The sequence below is a fragment of the Enhydra lutris genome, unplaced genomic scaffold (assembly GCF_002288905.1).
Source record: "Enhydra lutris kenyoni isolate GAN:26980312 unplaced genomic scaffold, ASM228890v2 scaffoldscaffold12, whole genome shotgun sequence".
Taxonomy (NCBI): domain Eukaryota; kingdom Metazoa; phylum Chordata; class Mammalia; order Carnivora; family Mustelidae; genus Enhydra; species Enhydra lutris.
In genome coordinates this window covers 1,576,261-1,596,878 of record NW_019154096.1, presented here as the reverse complement: position 1 = coordinate 1,596,878, position 20,618 = coordinate 1,576,261, and the positions used below count along the sequence as shown (strand labels likewise).

At 40.5% G+C, this 20,618-nt stretch overlaps 1 protein-coding gene across 5 annotated transcripts in view; it reads right to left on the bottom strand.

The window, feature by feature from the left end:
- LOC111144793 (5-methyltetrahydrofolate-homocysteine methyltransferase) overlaps positions 1 to 20,618 on the bottom strand; it is a 101,773-nt gene that overhangs the window by 67,058 nt on the left and 14,097 nt on the right. For 4 of the 5 annotated variants that reach the window (XM_022499257.1, XM_022499260.1, XM_022499258.1 and 1 more), the window contains 6 exons: positions 19,217 to 19,276; positions 18,395 to 18,489; positions 8,222 to 8,322; positions 7,049 to 7,110; positions 4,810 to 4,877; positions 2,517 to 2,596 (listed from right to left, as the gene is read on the bottom strand). In XM_022499257.1, coding sequence (XP_022354965.1) covers positions 2,517 to 2,596; positions 4,810 to 4,877; positions 7,049 to 7,110; positions 8,222 to 8,322; positions 18,395 to 18,489; positions 19,217 to 19,276 — 466 coding nt within the window. Of the gene's footprint in view, positions 1 to 2,516; positions 2,597 to 4,809; positions 4,878 to 7,048; positions 7,111 to 8,221; positions 8,323 to 18,394; positions 18,490 to 19,216; positions 19,277 to 20,618 lie in introns of those variants that run through there. The other variant, XM_022499261.1, reaches the window with a different exon arrangement.

Sequence of the window (20,618 nt, the reverse complement as noted above, 5' to 3'; positions counted from 1 at the left end):
AAGCATAAAATTAGCACCAGCAATCATAGCCGTTGTTGTCAATAAAAGAAAATGGCTTTTGTGTCCTTTGTCAAAGCACTGGTTGAGAAAGAACAAAGTATCAGGGAGAGGAAAATAACGAATATGAGATGAGTAATCACAGAAGTATTCCAGACTGTTTAAGGGATGGGGGCAGCTATGCTGTCCCAGTTTTGTCCTGTGGTTTCTTCCCACTGGTAGTGACCCTCCACGTGAGCCTCAGGATGTCTCCCAGTCCTTAGTCAGATCCAGGGCTCGCAGGGCACGCAAACAGCGGTGCTGATGCCCAAATGCTGCTGTGGTCCTGCGTCACCGCCCTATGAGCACCACACACAGTTATGCATGTGAAGTATCTGACATAAAAAATACCTTTTTCTTAAGTTTGCAATCCATGAAAGAGTATGTTTGATGTCATTCTTTTAAAATCTGAATGAACCTGATTTTTTTTTAAGAATTTTATTTATTTATTTGACAGAGAGAGAGATTACAAGTAGATAGAAAGGCAGGCAGAGAGAAAAGAGGAAGCAGGCTCCCCGTTGAGCAGAGAGCCCAATGTGGGGCTCGATCCCAGAACCCTGGGATCAGGACCTGAGCCAAAGGCAGACACTTAACTGACTGAACCACCCAGGTACCCCGTGAAGGTGATTTTTAAACAATTTAGAAATAGCACATGAAATTCAAATCAGAAGAAGAGGATTCTTTCACTCTTACATCTAAATTCATTTAAAAAATCCTATCTAGGGGCACCTGGGATCAGTGGAGAGCCTGCTTCTCCCTCTGCCCCTCCCCCTGCTTGTGCTCTCTCAAATAAATAAAATCTTAATAAAAAAATTAATAATCACATCTAAGTGGTTCTCTTCTTGTTTCAACTGTGGCAAAGGCTTACTATTTAAATGGCTAGCACTTGGCTGAAACAAACAATAATTTTAAGATCTAAGGATATAGTAAACTATCGTAACATACCTCTCTCTGTTTTCTGGAGAATAAAAAGAAAACATGGAAGACTGAAGAGAGTTTTTAACCCAACTTGACACTCACTGGGATGAATTCAATGAAGTTATGTTCTGAGAAAAGTAGGTGTGTTCCTTTTGCTGTCCCTTGTATTTTACTTTAATTTTCTTCGAGGAACGTTAGGGAACAAAAATATTTCAATTCAGAGAGATGCTAAATTTGAAATTATTAGGGTGCATAATTTCCTATGTACAGTTAAGAATCTGTTTATATACAAACATATATTTTACTGTTTTCCTTAGAGATACTACCTAAGAATACACCATTGAAGTATTATGGTGAAAACATAACATTTAAAGTTAATCTTATTGTATTTGTTTGTACTTGGTAAGACCTGAATGTGACAAACGTGTAAAGCACTGTCTTCTGTTGGAATCTGAATTCCTTCATTGATATGTGAAAGGTTTCCCAACTTTACTGTCGCTGACATCTGAACATGTTTTATAAAGGACAAGATTCTAGGGTGGGAATTGAGTGGTTTCATTTTTTTGCTTTTAATTTTTTTTTTTTTAAGTTATGTCGATTAAAAAAAACTCCAGTATTGTGGAGTAAATTTAGTATCTTGAAACATGTTTGGGTAACGTCACACATGATTTCTAAATGTTGTTTTTACTTGTATTTTGTTTTTGGTACGGCCAAATATTTAGCTTATTTTTCATAGTTCCTGATACTGTCAGAAATATCAAAATAAATTTGTCCCCTAAAAATAAAAAAAGTTGGCATGATAAACTCTTTTATTAATGTTCCTTATTTGAACATCAAAACTCATCCTCAAAAAGGGAGGGTGCCACCTTATGGGACTGCTGAGCAGCACCAAACAGAATTGGCAATACACACCCCTCTTTGGTGACTCTGGGATTGTGACAATAATGTTGTTGAAACTACCACAATTTTCTATGAAGAGGCTGCTGTCATGACACACCACTGGCCCTGACAGTTTAGGATTTTCAGTAACTAATAGCAAGTCTGACAATTAAAACACTTAGCCCGGGGGCGCCTGGGTGGCTCAGTGGGTTAAAGCCTCTGCCTTCGGCTCAGGTCATGGTCTCGGGGTCCTGGGATCGAGCCCCACATCGGGCTCTCTGCTCAGCGGGGAGCCTGCTTCCCTCCTCTCTCTGCCTGCCTCTCTGCCTACTTGTGATTTCTCTCTGTCAAATAAATAAATAAATTCTAAAAATAAATAAATAAATAAATAAACACTTAGCCCGTGGCTGAGAGTTTGTTTTCAAAGCCGTGCCTCACAGAGCCAGGGCCATGTTCAAAACCTATGCAAGGGCCCCACCTTGGGCAAACCACCTGTGCCTTCTGCCTATTTCCCACCCCTGCTCTTCACCAGAATTCATTTAAATGCAAGAAAAAATATGTACGCTTCTTCGACCTAAGAAACAAGTTGCTTGGCACACGCATCACTACCACTTAGAATAAACATGTGAAATTAACCCACAAATGGTTTCTGAAATGATAAAAATCATGTCTTTACCACTTACCAGATAGTAACATATGGTCTTCAAAAACAGTGGCAGGTGGAACTCTAGGCTTACAGTTCTTCACAGCTTTAGCAATCTCCCTGAGTTAAAAGAGAAAACACTAAATCCATTAATTCAGAATAAAATAAATTTAATTAAACTAATTCCCAGCTATGAAATTAAGTCTATTTAACATAATTATGCACATAATTATATACCTAATTCCAAATGTGCAGCAACAGTTATGCCTTTTAGTTTTCTCAGCAATGCAGAAAATGAATGTGTCAACTTTAACTTTTCTGCATTTTCCCAGTCTGCTGTGGACTGACTGCACCAGTTTCTGCCCTCAGGGATAGAAACCGAGATGTGCTATGGTTTATGCAAACGCAAATGGCAAATCTCATTTCTTTCCCAAGCCCATAGAAGCCCTTTACTCCATGAAATATGTGCCTGCTTCTTAGTAGTTTAAAAGAAAAAAAGGCTTCATCGTTGAGAATGAGGGACATACAGGAGGAGATGCCAGGAGTGGAGGCCTGTGTTTTAGGTCAGTTTTCCCCACTGAGCACAGAAAGCACAGAGGAGAGAGGGTCCATAGGAATAAATCACTAAAATGCCAAGACGATGACTCTTAAAAATTTGCTTTGATTATGCATCTACTTTTCAACCTTATTCGCTCTGGTAAATTATGTCTTTGATCAACCTGGAAAAATCTGGCTACTCCACTAAATTTATCAGGGCTAGTATGAACTCCTTGCTTTGCTGCCCCTAGATTGGCAAGCAGACACCAAAGAAAGAGAACACACGGCGCGCACACACACACAGACACAGAGACACACACAGACACAAAGAAACACAGACACACACACACACAGACAAGACAGACAGCCAGACACACACACAGACATACACATATATCTGATATTGATACACAGAAACAGTTATTTTTAAAACAACTCTTTTTAAAAAGGAGGAAATAACCTTAAAAACAAAAAGAGATCCAAAGATTTAAAAACAAAAAGAGATCCACCTTCAACTACTGATTACTTAAAAGAGATTTTTAAAATTCCACAGGCTCTGGGGCACCTGGGTGGCTCAGTGGGTTAAAGCCTCTGCCTTCCACCCAGGTCATGGTCTCAGGGTCCCGGGATGGAGCCCCCCATCAGGCTCTCTGCTCAGCAGGGAACCTGCTTCCCGTCCTCTCTCTCCGCCTGCCTCTTTGCCTACTTATGATCTCTCTCTGTCAAATAAATAAATAAAATCTTAAAAAAAAAAATTCCACAGGCTCTTCACAGAGTCTATCACAGAAGCCAACAAAAGCAGTGGAATGTTAGGAAATTCAGGATGGTGGACACACCACACACATGGAAACAGACTCAGAACAGTGAGATGACTGGCTCAAAACAGGATCATCAGTCACGGTAGAGAAAAAAACAAATTATAAATAGCCAAAACTATATTCTATGCCACTGGACTGCAACCCTCTTATAAGCCACAAAATGGCAAGGACACACTTGGCCAGGCTCTTCTTCCACACCCCCGTGCTTCACACACTCACTCACATTGTGGGATAAGCAATGACGGTGTGACGTCTCTTGATCTCAAGGTGCCTGATTGTCTTACTGTCTTCTCCTTCCATGAGACAACTAATGGAGGCATGTATTTGCCCACAAGAAACACGAACCATCCCTTCCTAATTTTCTGAATATTAGTTAGGTATTTAAGGAGAGAATATCATGACACCTGGAATTTGCTTTACAATATTCTAAGAGGAAAAGGTTGGATAATAGACAATACCAAAATCTTTAAAATTATGGAAACTCTGTGATAAGCACATGGAGAGTCATTTTATTATCTAATTTTGTTTTTTGGAATTTTTCACAATATAAAGATCTCAGTATGCCAGGGCTGCCAAAATAAAATACCCCTGGCTGAGCATCTTAAACAGCAGCCATTTCTCAAAGTTTCTGGAAGCTAGAAGTCTGAGACGCAGTGGGGCCTGGGCTGGTCTCCCCTCAGGCATCTCCTGCTGGAGACAGCCCTCTCCACCCTGCACGTTCACTCTGTCCCCACTGGGTCCCTTCCTCTGTGCCTCTGTGTCCTCATCTCACCTCACAAAGACACCACTTGTATGGGATTCAGATCCACCCAATACGATCTCACCTAACCTTGATTATCTCTTTAGAGATCCTATCTCCAAATAGAGTCACATTTCAAAGGAACTGGGCAGCAGGAAATTCAACACATGAATGGTGAGGGGGTGGAGGACACAATTCATCCCATAACAAAAGACCCAGTGTTTAGGCGCCATCCTTACCTGATATGATCTGGGGTCGTACCACAGCAACCACCCACTATATTGACCAAGCCGTCCGTGGCAAAGTCCTGCATTTCAGAAAAGAGAAAGTTTCATGGAATTCGTCTGAATTCTAAACTTGCCTCTACCAATTCAGCAGAAGGAGATGACACTTCCTCAATAACAAATTTTTTGTTATAAAGAGAGAGTTAAACATACTTAATACAAAATATAAAGCTTTCACGTGCCCCAGATATCAGTTTAAAAGCAGGAAACAGTTCAGATGCTATGAAATCCTTCACACCATTTAGAAGTACAATTACATAATCATTTGCCTATTTGCTCATAATAAAGATTTTTTTCTTTTACCCATAAGCTGAGCTGAATGAATGTGAGCTGGATAACATATCAAGTAACAAAGTGAGCATCATTTTTTACATTTAAATTAAATTTTAAAGAACTAAAGAAAAAAATATTCAGGGTCGTCTGGGTGGCTCAGTCAGTTAAAAGTATCTGCCTTTGGCTCAGGTCATGATCCCAGGGCCCTGGGATCAAGTCTCACGTCATCATCAAGCACCCTGGCAGGGAGTCTGCGGCTCCCTCTCCTTCCTCCTCTGCTTCTGACCCTCCCCCATCCCCACCTGTGCTCTGATCTCTCTCTCTCAAATAAATATATAAAATCTTTTTAAAAAATAAAGAACTAAAAATTCATTTCCTCAGTCACATTTCAAGTTCTCCAATAACCACATGGTAGTGGCTAAATACGGGCCACTGGGGGTCTAGAGTTTAACCTTATGCTAGCTAGCAAAAGAAAGTAACTGAGGCAGGAAGTCAAGAAACTGGGAAGTCAGGAGTACTGAAAAGATCATCTACTAGATAAGGAAGTGAAACCATAAGAGAGGAGTCAGAAATAATTTAGGAGAGAATGTTACAGAGTTAGAAGCTCAAAATTCAAGGAATGAGCAAAAGACCCAGGGGTTAGCGGGCACTATGGTACCGCAACCTGGGGGAAAAGGCCCAGGGATTAGTGGGCACTATGGTCCTACAACCTGGGATTCAAAGGTGGGAGATGTGTGGGCGACCACAGGGAGTAAGGAGGACATCTACTCCACCCAGCAGTTTGGTTGTGGTAGACTGGGGGGAGGGGGCCCCTGTGGAGGCCAAGAAAAACAAGGCTGTATCCATCTTGAGTCTAGCCCTAACTAAGTGCAGCCATCTTGATGTTCCAGAGTATCACAAAATATTTCTTGGGTTCTGATCTACTCAGGTTAGCACTTTAAACAGTCCCTCTCTCCTTTAATGATTGATTTAAACCCCTGGACTCAGCTGCCTCTATCTTTCATAACTCCCCTATACATTCCCCAACTGAACAATGTTGACCCGAGTTGGTAGGGACAACTCTACACCCCTACTCAGCAGGAAGAAGTTACAGAAGATGAGACCTTCCACCTTCAACAACCTTAAAGATTTAAGGGTCAAAATTGTTCAGGGGGAAATGTGGAGGCCTAGAAAATGTGGAGGGGGGGAAATGTGGAGGCCTAGAAAATTAAGGCCATCCCACCTCAGGTTTAGCTTTAGCGTAAATACAGCCATCTTAGCTCCGGCAGCCATCTCAGGGGGAAATGTGGAGGCCTAGAAAATTAAGGCCATCCCACCTCAGGTTTAGCTTTAGCGTAAATACAGCCATCTTAGCTCCGGCAGCCATCTCAGACCCCTGCGCCCAAGGGCTGAACTTTCCCCTACTTTACTTTAGTAAGCCCCACCCTGCTTTAGCAAGCCCCACCCTGCTTTGGTTCCAGGAATCCCCACCCTGCTTTAGTAACAGGAACCCATAAATACCCCTGCCTTAACTAAGCTCGGGGTCCAAGTCCCTACTCCGCTGTGCCGGGTATACTTGGGCCCAAGCTTCAGCTTGTCAAATAAACCCTCATGTGATTGCATCGGTGCTTGGCTCCTTGGTGGTCTCTCAGACGCGAAAACTCGGGCATAACAGCCCCCACTTGAGAGGACTGCAGAAGATAGCCGAGTTTCTGTTAGTCTGGGTCCGGCCTGACTGGGATTTTCCAACAGCCACCAGGGCCAGATGGGGAGAAAGATGCGGATACTGAGCCCCTCCCTCTGCCTCTACCACAGTAATTAGGAGTGGTAAGCTTTTGTTATATATACACAGGGATTTCTTTAGGAGAAAATTCTACTTCTAAATATTCTAAGATTCCATTTCTCTATCTCTTAAAAAACCAAATGAAAGACCATCCTTAACCTTTAGTTGTGTGGCCATCATATCCGGAGTTTCGTCGTAGTCACCAAACGTGTTGGGAAGACCTAAGAAAGCATTATTTCAAGCATTACTGAAAACCATCTTAACAAACAAGCTAGTGATCGTGAGGCTGTAGGTGTAAAAGTTAGGAAACTTTTTATTTATAATTAAATGGTGATTACTTGCAAAAACAAGTCATAGTTCTTAATACTGAACATAGTAAATGCAGAGATACCACACACCCACCCCCTCCAAATCACAAAGGAGCAAATAAACATAGACTGTTTCTCTTCTATTTGAAAGAAAAAAGTTACTACTACATGCGACAGAATTTCTCCAACTCCATCCCCCTCCCACGGAGGAAACTCAATCTTGTCAGCTACCTGCTTGGGGGTAGAGGTTGGGGGACTACTACATATCCTGTGAACTAATAAGCACCTGGCGATATGAATAAAAAACAAAGAACACAAAGTCTCAAATTTTCCCAAGTTCCAATTTTCAAATAAATATTCCCAAGTAAAATTTTAACACTGAATTAACCAATTTCCTATTTTATTTATTAACTCCTTCCAGTTATCTTACGCCTTCTGGGAAATAAAATTTGGTGAGCATTAAGATACACTGATTTGGAGAAAGAAAGCTGGAAAAGGACTATCCGCCCTAAGTAGCTTAAGCAAATGCTCAAAAACATTTACCAGGAAATCTGGTTAATCCAGAATGGGTTTACTAGTTTCTAACTGGGTAGTTTGAGAACTGTCCATAAATACCTGCATCTGTATCTGTATATAGTAAGCTAGAAGTGCTAACTTCCAGGAAGGAAAAAGCTGACATGGCAGCGTTTGTTAACATGGCAGAACAGAGAGGAGGGTCCCCCCTCCCCTTCTTGGCAATCATCCCTTTGGCTCTGTTCACATGGCCAACACTGTCACCCAAAGCAAGGCTCTGTAACTGGGCTTCATCCCCCAAAGTTCTGTCCAATCCTGCAGCTTTCAGAGTGAGTCACATTGTTCCTTCAAGTCTAGAGGCACGCACTCTTCATTTAGAAAATGGCCACTGAATTTCAACTATGTACCAAGACCTGCAAAGCCAACTCTTTCAGCCATACTCTTTTAACCCTCCCCACCCCTGCCCGGTGTATCTGGATATCCCCACGTGCAACTCCCTAGAAATACACACCTGCATTGGGATAACAGAGGACATAGGCTGTTGTACATTTCCCAATTGTTTCAATAAAAGGTCTCATTTCAGCTGCACCCAGAGCACAGTTTAATCCAACGCTGTAAAAACAGTAAGAAGGTATCAGGAACATCATCTTGTATACAAGGTATTTATGTATATCAAACATTACAATAAAGAAACCGCTATATTTAAAACCAAGCAGATAATAAATCTCTACTTTAGCTTTAGCACCTTTATTCAGATATAGTCAAAGCCATTTCACTGAAGTTCCCTGAAGCTCTGAATGTTTCTGTCCATGTCTGCAATGTCAGATGATCTTACAGCTAAGGACTGTGCCTTTCTCCTTGAAGATCACAGTTTGATTACTGATATACTGAAAACAGAAATACCAGCCAACTACCAGTGCTAACAGACATCTGATCTGAAAGCAATACTAAAAGAGAAGGAAAAAGAAAAATCAGGGGTGTAGAAGAGAAGACACAGTGAGGATACCTGGAAGCCACTCTGGGAGTCCAGAAGACCAAGACTGAGTAGTCCTTGCTCTGTAGCTGACTTGCAAGGTGACCCTGGACTTACAATTTGTCCTCTTATAAATTAAGCTGGTATATCTATAAAACCAAGTTTCATTTTGGAAATGAAACTTATTATGGACTCAAATCAAACAGATCCAAGCAGAGCTGCTCTAATAGAAGTTTGCAGAGTAGAGGGCCTGAAACCCCTCCAATACCACTCTCAGTGGGGGCCCTGCAAGAATTCAGAAAATTAACTAGGAAGCTACTAGGCTATGTGATCTTTTACTTTTTCATATTTCAATTTTTATCTTTTACTATGATTCCTAAGTGCAATGTGGTACGCTAGATTAGATCCTGAGGCAGAAAAAACAGCAATTGTGGAAATATTTGAAATCTGAATAAAGTCTGGCATTTAGTTAATAATATTACTATTCTTATTTTTGACAAAAGGACCATAGTTACATAAGATGCTAACATTAGGGAAAACTAGATGAAGAGTATATGGAAATTCTCTCTACTATCTTTGCAACTTTTCTGTAAATCTGAAATTATCCCCAAATAAAAAGTTTATTTAACAAATACACACAACACCCATTCATGATTAAAAACTCTCAGCAAACTAGGAATAGAGGAGAACTTCCTCAACTTGATAAAGAATATCTACAGGGGCGCCTGGGTGGCTCAGTGGGTTAAAGCCTCTGCCTTCAGATCAGGTCAGGATCCCAGGGTCCTGGGATCGAGCCCCACATCGGGCTCTCTGCTCAGCAGGGAGCCTGCTTCCTCCTCTCTCTCTGCCTGCTTCTGTGTGATCTCCAACTGTCAAATAAATAAATAAAATCTTTAAAAAAAAAAAAAAAGAAAGAATATCTACAGAAAACCAAGAGCTGACATGATAACTTAATGTAAAACTAGATGATTTCCCCCTAAGACAGGGAACAAAACACAGTATGTCCCTTTTCAACTGCTAATGGACATCATACTGAAAGTCCTGGCTAATGCAAGAAGAGAAGGAAAATACAAGATACACAGACTGGAAAGGAAGATATAAAACCATCTTTGTTCACAGGTAAGAGGTAGAAAATCCCAAAGAATGAACTAAAAAATTCTTGGAAACAATAAGCACTGATAGCAAGGTTGCAAAAGAGAAAGTTAATATACAAAAGTCAATTGTTTACCTCTATCCCAAACATTAGCTACTGAAATTAGAAATTAAAAACATGATACCATTTACACTGGCATCAAAACAAATGAAACAGTGGGGTATAATTCTAACAAAATATGTACATGATCTACCTGAAGAATACTATAATACAACAAAATTCTGAAGGAAGAAATCAGAGCAAATTTAAATAGGTGAATAGATATTCCATGGCCATGAATAGGAAGACTATTTTTTTTTAAAGGAAATTCTTTTTTTTTTTTTTTTTAAGATTTTATTTATTTATTTGACAGACAGAGATCACAAGTAGGCAGAGAGAGAGAGAGAGGAGGAAGCAGGCTCCCCAATGAGCAGAGAGCCCGATGCAGGGCTCAATCCCAGGACCCAGGGATCGTGACCTGAGCCCAAGGCAGAGGCTTAACCCACTGAGCCACCTAGGCACCCCAAGACTCAGTATTATTAAGATGCCAGCTTAATAATACTGAGTCTTCCTATTCATGGAATATATACATTCCATGAATTCATCAATATATATTCCATGAAAATATATGTGTGTGTGTGTATGGGTATGTATGCATATACATACACACACACATATATATATTCATTCACACATACCCAATGAAATTTCTAGCCAGTTATTTTGTAGCTATCAATAAACAGATTCTAGTGTGTATATGGACAGGCAAACAACCCAGAGTACCTAATCCAATATTGAAGGAAAAGAACAAAGTTGAAGGACTGACACTAAAAGCTAAAGTAATCAATGATATCGGTGAAAGAAGAGACAAACAGATCAATGGAATGAAGCAGAGAGTCTACAAAAAGAAACACACAAATACAGTCAACTGATCTTTGACAAAGGAGCAAAGGCAAGCCAACAAAGGACCTTCTTTTCAGCAAACAGTGCTGCAAGAAATGGACATTCACATTTTAAAAAATTCAATGAGACACAGACCTTACACCTTGCACAAAAATTAACTCAAAATGGATCACAGACCTAAATATAAGCTGTAAAACTATTAAAGATATAAAGATAAATAAAACGATAACATAGTCTGAAACATTTAATATTATACTATACTAACTGGAATTTAAAGAAAAACTTGGAAGAAAAAAAGATAACACAGGAGAAAACTTAGGAGGCCAAGAGTTTGGCAATGAATTTATAGACAAAACACTGAAAGCAGGATCAATGAAAGAAAAAACTGATAAGCTGGACTTCACTAAAATCAACAACTTTGGCTCAATGAAAGACACATACTGTTAAAAGCTTGGGAAGACAAGACACAGATTGGGAGAAAATATTTGCAAAACACATATTTGATAAAGAAATGATAACCAAACCATAAAAATTTCTTAAAATTCAATAATAAATCTATATGCACCTAACGTGGAGCAAAAAAACATATAAAACAATTATTAACAGACCTAAAGGGAGAAACTGACAGCAACAGGACAACAGGGGACTTTATTTATTATTTTTTTTAAAGATTTTATTTAATGGGACGCCTGGGTGGCTCAGTTGGTTAAGCAGCTGCCTTCGGCTCAGGTCATGATCCCAGCGTCCTGGGATCGAGTCCCACATCGGGCTCCTTGCTCGTCAGGGAGCCTGCTTCTCCCTCTGCCTCTGCCTGCCATTCTGTCTGCCTGTGCTCGCTCTCTCTCCCTCTCTCTCTCTGACAAATAAATAAATAAAATCTTTAATAAAAAAAAAAATTAAAGATTTTATTTATTTGACAGAGAGAGATCACAAGTAGGCAGAGAGACAGGCAGAGAGAGAGGAGGAAGCAGGCTTCCTGCTGAGCAGAGCGCCCGATGTGGGGCTCAATCCCAGGACCCTGGGATCATGAACTGAGCCAAAAGCAGAGGCTTTAACCCACTGAGCCACCCAGGTGCCCTGAGGACAACAGGGGACTTTAGCACACCACTTCCATCAATGGTGATCATCCAGACAGAAAATCAATAAGGAAACACTGGCCTTCATATGACACATTAGACCAATGGACTTAACAGATACATACAGAACTTTCCATCCAAAAGCAGCAGAACACATGTTCTTCTCAAGTGTACACAACCATTCCCTATAACACATTAGGCCACAAAAGAAGTCTCAAAAAATTAAAAATAACTGAAATCAAACCAAGCATCTTTTCCAACCATAATAGTATAAAACTAGAAATTAATTATAAGAAAAAAAAACTAGTAAAACTACAAATATGTAGAGATGAAACAGGTTACTGAACAACTACTGAGTCACAGAAGAAATCAAAGGAGAAATTTTAAAAATACCTAGAGACATGTGAAAACATTAATAAGACACACCAAAATCTGTGGGAGACAGCCCAAGTGACTCTCTGAAAGTTCAGAGTAAGAGGTCAACCTCAAGAAACAAGAGAAATAAATGAACATTTAACTTTACATCAGAGGAACTAGAATAAGAATAAATGAAGCCCAAAGATAGCAGAAGGAAGGGAATAATAAAGTTCAGAGTAAAAATAAATGAAATAGACAGGGCACCTGGGTGGCTCAGTGGGTTAAGAAGCCAACTCTTGCTTTCGGCTCAGGTCATGATCTCACGGTGCTGAGATCCAGGCTCTGCATTCAGCAGGGAGTCCAAGTCGGCTTGAGATTCTCTCTCTTCGTCTCCCTCTGCCCCTCCCCCTGCTTGTGTGTGCTCTCTCTCTCTCTAAAACAAATAAATCTTTTAAAAAATAAAATAAAATAATGAAAATAGAGACTAAAAAGACAAATAGAAAAGGTCAATGAAACTAAGAGCTGGTTCTTTGAAAAGATAAATGAAATTGACAAACCTTCAGCTAAACTCATTAAGAAAAAAGGAGAAGACTCAAATAAAATGAGAAATGAAAGCAGAGAAGTTACAACTGCCACCACAGAAATACAAAAATCATAAGAGACTATTACAAACAATTGTATGCCAACAAACTGAACCTACAAGAAATGGAGAAATTCCCAGAAACTTACAACCTTCCAAGACTGAATCACCAAGAAACAGAAAATCTCAATAGACCAATTACTAGTAAGGAGACTGAAACAGTAATCAAAAACCTCACCAAAAACAAAAGTCCAGGACAGAAGCCTTCACTCATTAATTCTACCAAAACATTCAAAGAAAATGTTAATACCTACCCTTCTCAAACTCTTTCAAAATACTGGTGAGGAGGAAACGCTTCCAAACCTCCTTAAGAGGTCAATACTACCCTGATACCAAAACCAGACAAGGATAGCCCCAAAAAAGAAAATTACAGGTCAATATCCCTGAACACAGATGGAAAAATCCTCAACAAAATATTAGCAAACCAAACTCAACAACATTAAAAGAATCATACACCATGATCAAGTGGGATTTATTCCAGGGATGCAAAGGATGGTCCAACATCTGCAAGTAAGCCAGTGTAATATACTGTGTGAACAGAATGAAACATGAAACTCATATGATCATCTCAAAAGATGTAGAAAAACCATCTGCCAGAATTCAACATCTACTTATGTTAACTCTCAACAAAGAGGGTATAGGAGGAACATACCTCAAGATTATAAAAACCATACATGGCAAACCTACAGCTAATATCATATTCAATGGTGAAAAACTAAAGCTTTTCTTCTAAGACCAGGAAAAGACAAGGATACCCACTCCCCCACTTTTATTCAACATGGTATCCGAAGTTCTAGCTGCGGAAACTAGGCAAAAAGAAATAAAAGGCATTCTAATTGGAAAGAAGTAAAACACACTATTTGTAGATGGTATCATACAATATACAGAAAACCCTAAAGGATTCTACTAAAAAAAAAAATTGCTAGAACTAATAAATGAATTCAGTAAAGTTGCAGGACACAAAAGTCACATACAAAAAAAATCCGTTGCATTTCTATACACTAATAGCAAACCATTAGAAAGAAAAATTAAGAAAACAATCCCATACTATTGCATCAAAAAGAATAAAATACCTAGGAATAAATTTAACCAAGAGGTGAAAACCCTGTACACTGAAACTGTAAGACACTGATGAAAAAAACTGAAGATGACGCAAAGAAACAGAAGATATTCATGCTCATGGAATAAAAGAATACTATGAAAATGTCTATGGTACCCAAAGCAATGTACAGATTCCACAACAATCTAGAGGGCAATCTTTATCAAAATTCCAATATCCACTTTTCATAGAACTAGAAAAAATAATTCTAAAATTTATATGGAACCACAAAAGACACTCAAAGCCAAAACAATCTTGAGGGGAAAAAAAGAAAGCTGGAGATATAACGTGCCTGGATTTCAGACCATACTACCAAGCTGTAAGTCATCAAAATAGTATGGTATTGGCCTAAAGACAGACACACAGATCAAGAGAAGAAAAGAGAGCCCAGAAATCAACCCACGCATATGCAATCAATTAATTTACAACAAGAGAGGCAAGAATATACACTGGGGAAAGGAGAGTCTCTTCAATAAATGGTGTTGGGAAAACTGGAGAGCCACATGCAAAAAGAGTGAAACTGGATCCCTCTCTTACACCAGACCAAAACAAACTCAAAATGGATTAAAGACTTAAATGTAAGAACAGAAACCACAGAACTCCCAAGAGAAAACATAAGCGGCAAGCTCCCTGATATCCATCTTAGTAATGTTTTTTGGGGGGATCTGATTCCAAAGACAAGGGAAACAAAAATGAAAATAAACAACTGAGACCACATCAAGCTGAAAAGCTTCCGCACACTAAAGGAAACAATCAGCAAAACTAAAAGGCAGCCTGCGGAATGGGAGAAGGTATCTGCAAATCATGCACCAGGGGCTTGCTTCAGCGAGAGCGGTACAGAAAAGATCAGCAGGGCCCCTGCGCACAGATGACATGCAAATCATCTATCTGGTAAGGGGCTGATATCCCAAACATATGAAGAACTCATGCAACCCAGTAAAAACAAAAAAATCCAATTAAGAAATGGACAGAAGATCGGAATGCATATTTTTCCAAAGAAGATACGCAGATAACCAACAAACCCATGAAAAGATGCTCAACATTGCTCCTCGTCAGGGAAATCGAAATCAGACCCACAATGAGAGATTACCTGACACCTTGTCAGATCCGCCGGCAGCAAAAGGACAAGAAACAAGTGTTGGTGAGGATGTGGAGAAAAGGGAGCCCTTGTGCACTGTTGGTAGGAATGCAAACTGATGCAGTTGCTACAGGAAATAGTAGGAAGGTTCCAAAAAAATTCAAGACAGAAATACCATATGATCCAGCAGTCCCACTACTCAGCATCTACCCAAAGAAAACAAAAACACTAATTCAAAAAAAAAAAAAAAAAAAAAAAAAAAAAAAAAACATGTATTCCTATGTTCCCTGCAGCATTACTTATAACAGCCAATAAGGGTATGATGCTAAGTGAAATAAGACAGAGAAAGACAAAGATCACATGATTTGACTTACACGTAGAATTTAAAAAACAAAACAAAACGAAACCCACACTCACAGGTATAAAGAACAGACAACAGTTGCCACAGGGGAGGGGTATAAGGTGGAGGTGACATGCGTGCAAATCAAGAAACAGGAACTTCCAGTTACAAAACAGTAAGTCACTGGGACGTCACATACAGCTCAGGGAACACAGTGAGTAATACTGTGTTAACCTTGTATAGTGATAGGCGATAACCAGATTTATCATAGCAATCATTTTGCAATGTACACAAGTGTCAAACCACTATGCTATACACCCGAAACTAATACAATAGTTTGTCAGTTATACCTCCATTTAAAAAAAAAAAAAGATTCCCAGGTCCTGTGCAGAGCTAAGTTACAGACCTTGAATAGACCTGTTCGGTTGCACCGGTCTCCATTCAGAATGCTTTTACTCTTTTTTTTTTTTAAATCTTGCACTGTCATCCACACGCAACACCAGGTAATAGACTAAAATTTTTTTTAAATCATGACATTCTTATTAGAAAGGATCCTAGACTTTTTCTAAAACTTTGTTCCAATCCTAACTCATCTGGTCCAATAGTGAGGTGGGCTTCAGGTCCTCACCTGTGGCATGAGAAAACAGTGCCCCGTCAGCAGTGAGGGTCAAGTGAGAGTGGCATCAGATATAGGAAAATGTTTCAGAAAAATGCAGTCCTGCTCCTGCTGCTGCTCATTCTGAGACATCCATCTATCTCTGCCTAATGGACTCTGACTCATGCTTCACAAACCAGTTCAAGTGTCACCTTCTCGACAAAGCCAGCCTTGAATATCGCAAGGACACCATTACTCCGTCTGTCTGGCCAGATTTGTGTTCACACCTCTGCAGAGCAGTTGATATTTTATATTTTAATGTAATTACGTATTTCTCCTAGTGTGGACTGTTTCCCATTTGCCCGTATTCCAGGGCACAGAATAGGATTTCAATAAAAGCTCAATGAATTAATAATAATAATACTACTACAAAGGCTCTGTATTTTGTGAACATACGTACAGTTTGCAAGAATCACAATCAGTAAACAATAGTTTCTTACACACTCACTTTGCTACATACTACCTGTTTATATACACACATATATGTGTATAGACACATATTTTAATTATCATGCATTTGTTAACAGGACTCCTCTATACTGAGTTCGACTCTCAGTACTAAACTAGAAAGAAAACCAGTAGGCACTCCTCAGAGTTCTGAACCTGGAAAACTATAATTAGGACCCGATACAATTCTCCAGTTCCTGGGCTGCCTTGCATCTGCCTATCTGCCCCTTTGGTCTGTAAGATTCCTAACAAATAGGAGACCAGATATATTCTCTCTGTGAATGGGCTACAGATGAATGTTGAAGGAACAGAGTAAAATATAGGATAACAATAAAAAGAAAAAATGAACCACTGAGTGGGTCAAAAGTTAGAATTCACTGCAAGTTTGCTTAAGGAACAGAAGTTTAAATTTTTAAAACTCCACAAAATCATCATCCTTGGATCCTGCAGGTGAGGCAGGGGCTGGGAAAACATCCTCTAAGGACGTCCTCCGGGAACAGTCAGCAGACTGAAGAGCCACAAGACATTTGGGGAGATGCAGGGGTTTCATCTGCACATCTAGGGGTTCCAATCAGATCACAAATTAAGACTCAGTAAAGGGGGTGGGAGGAGAGGAGAGTAGTAGAATGAAAGGAGGAATGGTCTAAGTATCTGAGGAAAGACAAAAAAATCTGAAAGTAAACTAGAGACCCCTACATTTTCCTATCTTCAGTCTTCCTGTTAAACATTTACTGCAGCCATCTGACATGCCAAGGACTATTAAGCATTAGAGACATAGAGATGATGAAGAGATGGCTCTGGAAAAGCTCATAAGCTGTAAAGGAGTCAATCACAGTCCAGTTCAATACAGTTAACTTCTTAATTATCAGCCCCAGTCAACTGGACAACTGGGTGGCTCAGTCAATTAAGTGTCTGACTTCAGCTCGGATCATGGTCCCAAGAGTTGTAGGATCAAGTCCCACATTGGACTCCTTGCTCAGTGGGAAGCCTGCGTGTACTCTTGCTCTCTCTAGCAAATAAATAAATAAATGAAATCTTAGGGGGAAAAAACACAAAACATTTCTGATAAGAAAAATGGGAAAAAAAAAAGGGGGGAGGGCGCCTGGGTGGCTCAGTGGGTTAAAGCCTCTGCCTTCGGCTCAGGTCATGATCTCAGAATCCTGGGATCAAGCCCCATATCGGGCTCTCTGCTCAGCAGGGAGCCTGCTTCCTCTTCTCTCTCTGCCTGCCTCTCTGCCTACTTGTGATCTCTGTCTGTCAAATGAATAGATAAAATCTTTAAAAAAAAAATGGGGAGATATTTTAAAATAGAATGTAAAAGTCAGGTTAATTTATTTTTAAAGATTTACCTTTTTTTTTTTTTTTATTGTGAGAGAGAGAGAGCATGTAAGCATGAGCAGGAGAGGCAGAAGGAAAGGGAGAGAGAGATTCTCAAGCAGACTCTGTGCTGAGCATGGAGCCCGACTCAGGGCTCAATCCCAGGACCTTGAGACCATGACTTGAGCCAAAACTAAGAGTCAGACGCTTAACTAACTGAGTCATCCAGGTGTCCCAAAGCCAGGTTAATTTTAAAGATGAGAATCTGAGCTTTAGAATGCCTACCTTATTCCAAGCTGGACTGCTGCTGTTTGTTCCATAAGCAGGGACTGAAAACACTTTGCAGAGCCCTGCCCTAGGAAGGGAAACACTGTCTCTGCAGAACTGCCGCTGAGCCAAGCACAGCCTTAAACTGTGAGGGGCACATTGACAGAGAAAGAGCCAACCACGTGCCTGATCCAAGGGGTAAGAGCACTTGCCCAGCCCCTCAAAACTGACCCATTCGGGCAGTGATCTTCTGATGCCCTGAAGGGAAGTCAGAATGTACTTTACAGAAATCCAACATCCCATGAGGATGGCTCAGCAGAAATATGCAGGAGTGATTTTTGGAGCCATGAGAAAAGGTCGCTCTAGAAGGAATGGGGTCAAGGAAAGAATGATCACTTACCAGAGTGGGTCTGCATGAGACACGCTGATGACAAATGCTTCTCCCGTCTGTCCAGAAAGAGTTCGCCCACTTTTATCAATAACTGTCCCTGAAATCTGAATTAACAAAGTGAACTCGGTCAAAGGAGGCTCAAATTAAGAACACGGTCATGAGCGTGAAATAAAATGAGTGCACTGTTCCTTTATGAGGAAGGGGAGTGTGGAGCTCTCACACAGGAAGCACTTTTCATCATGGTCAGAAAGGACAGGGGCAAGGGGACTGCGAGGACGAGTCATGAAGCCGTAACATAAAACACAGGAGAAGTCACTGAGGCAAAAGCAATGACCATCACAGCTTTGGAATTCACACATCCAGTCCCACCGCAGAAGGCTTTACCAGAGACCTCAGGCTGTCCTAGCTGTGACCCCTGGTTCGTCTAAGACCCCTTGATTTGATTCTAGTCTTTTCCCACCAAGCAATGTTGGGACTCTCCTGGGGGTCTGCCTACTTGTAGGCTGGTGTCATCTGATCTGGAAAGTTGGGTCAGCATGCAAGCCCACCTCTCCCAGGGCCCCTCTCAGAGGGAGTCCCGAAGCCTTTGACTTCAGGGGATCAATTCAGCCAGGCTTCAATTCCAGTGGCCTGCCTTCTGGGTTCACCTTCTTCCCATCTCCAGAGCTGAGACCGCCACTGGTAGGAGGAAGGTGAACAGAGGAAGCCGAAGTGGGTGGTTCCTTAAAGATACTAAAGATAGTTCTCCTATGCCAGGAAAATAAAAAGCCTACCCTCAAAATGACAGTATTAATAAAAGACAAAAATCATCATGCAAATTTGAGAACTTACAAAGATAGGTCGAGGGGGATACTCCTCTTCAAAAAGTGTCTGGAGTGCGAACAAGGCTGCCTGTCAGGGGTAAAAAGAACATCTTTGTTCCTGAGAGACTGTGTCCCCAGAATGTTCCCTTTTCCAAAGCCTCTCTAGATGAGAGCAACGTCGCACTCCCTGGGGAAGAAGCACATCCTCCCTGTAAGGTACAATCCCGGATCCCAACACCCCATCTCAAGTCGCACACGGTACCTATGGAAACGAAACAGATGCTGCCTCAGAGTTTACCTACGAACTAGTATTTCCTCCAAAGAAGAGCTCAAGAGCTCTGCTCTTTCTTCCTTCTCCCAGTCAAAACTAAAAATAGATAAATACGAATGCCTGCACCGTCCCCATCCTCGTAGATACAGGGGGGTACAGAAATGAAGGGCACGCAGTGAGCTCAGAGTGGGCTGTGCAGGCACTAATGCCAAGTAACTCAGCGCATGCCCAAGCTGCATTAGGTTCCAGGGAACAGCTCCTTCTTTTGATCACTGTATTTCCTGATTCCAAGATGTACACATTTTCATAATTTGCTGAAGTCGGAATGCAACTTGTCCTTAATGTATACCTTCTTGGGGATGGGAGGGTTCTTTTGCATTGAAAGTTACTAATTCAACAATATGAGAATTTTATTTTATTTTATTTTTAGAACTAGCCCAGTTGATCCCAAAGATCTGATGGAAAAATAAATGAGGAAGAACAGCCAGGTAAATTCTGGGGGAAAAACAGTGCGGCAGGGAGAGGCTCATGAAAGCCTACCAGTTATTCAGGATGTATTTTAATCATAACGCTACAGAAAATAACAGGATGGGAGTGTGACATCAGACAGATGACTGGAATAGATTCTACCCAGACGCACTTCCGAATTCAGGGTGGTATACAATTCCTGTCACTGGGAAATGGTAGGATATTTAATAGATGATGTTAAGACAACTAGGTAAACCTTAGAGAAAAAGAGTACGTAGTTAGAACTCTACCACATTCCTCACTCCAAAATAAATTACAGACGCATCATGGGGACAACCTGTCCCTCAATAATCAAAAGAATGTTATGTCATACTTTTTTATACCTGTGTAGCATCTCTCTCAGGAACCCCCCCACACCGTAACAGCTGTCCCGGGAAAGACCTGGATGCCCAGGGAATAGGAGAAGGAAGGGCATTTACTTTTCACTCCCTACATTTATGTACCTTCTAAATTTAGAACCATCTGTGTGTATTTACTACATCTGCATACGTGCGCCTAACAGCTATATGTGTATTTACTTTCATAATTTTTTTTAAAAAAAGTGTTTTTGAAAGCTAAAAAGATAATCTTTTGAGTTTTTTCTCATCCCGCTGGCCTTAACTAGAAATGCTCAAAAACAGAATGGAACAGA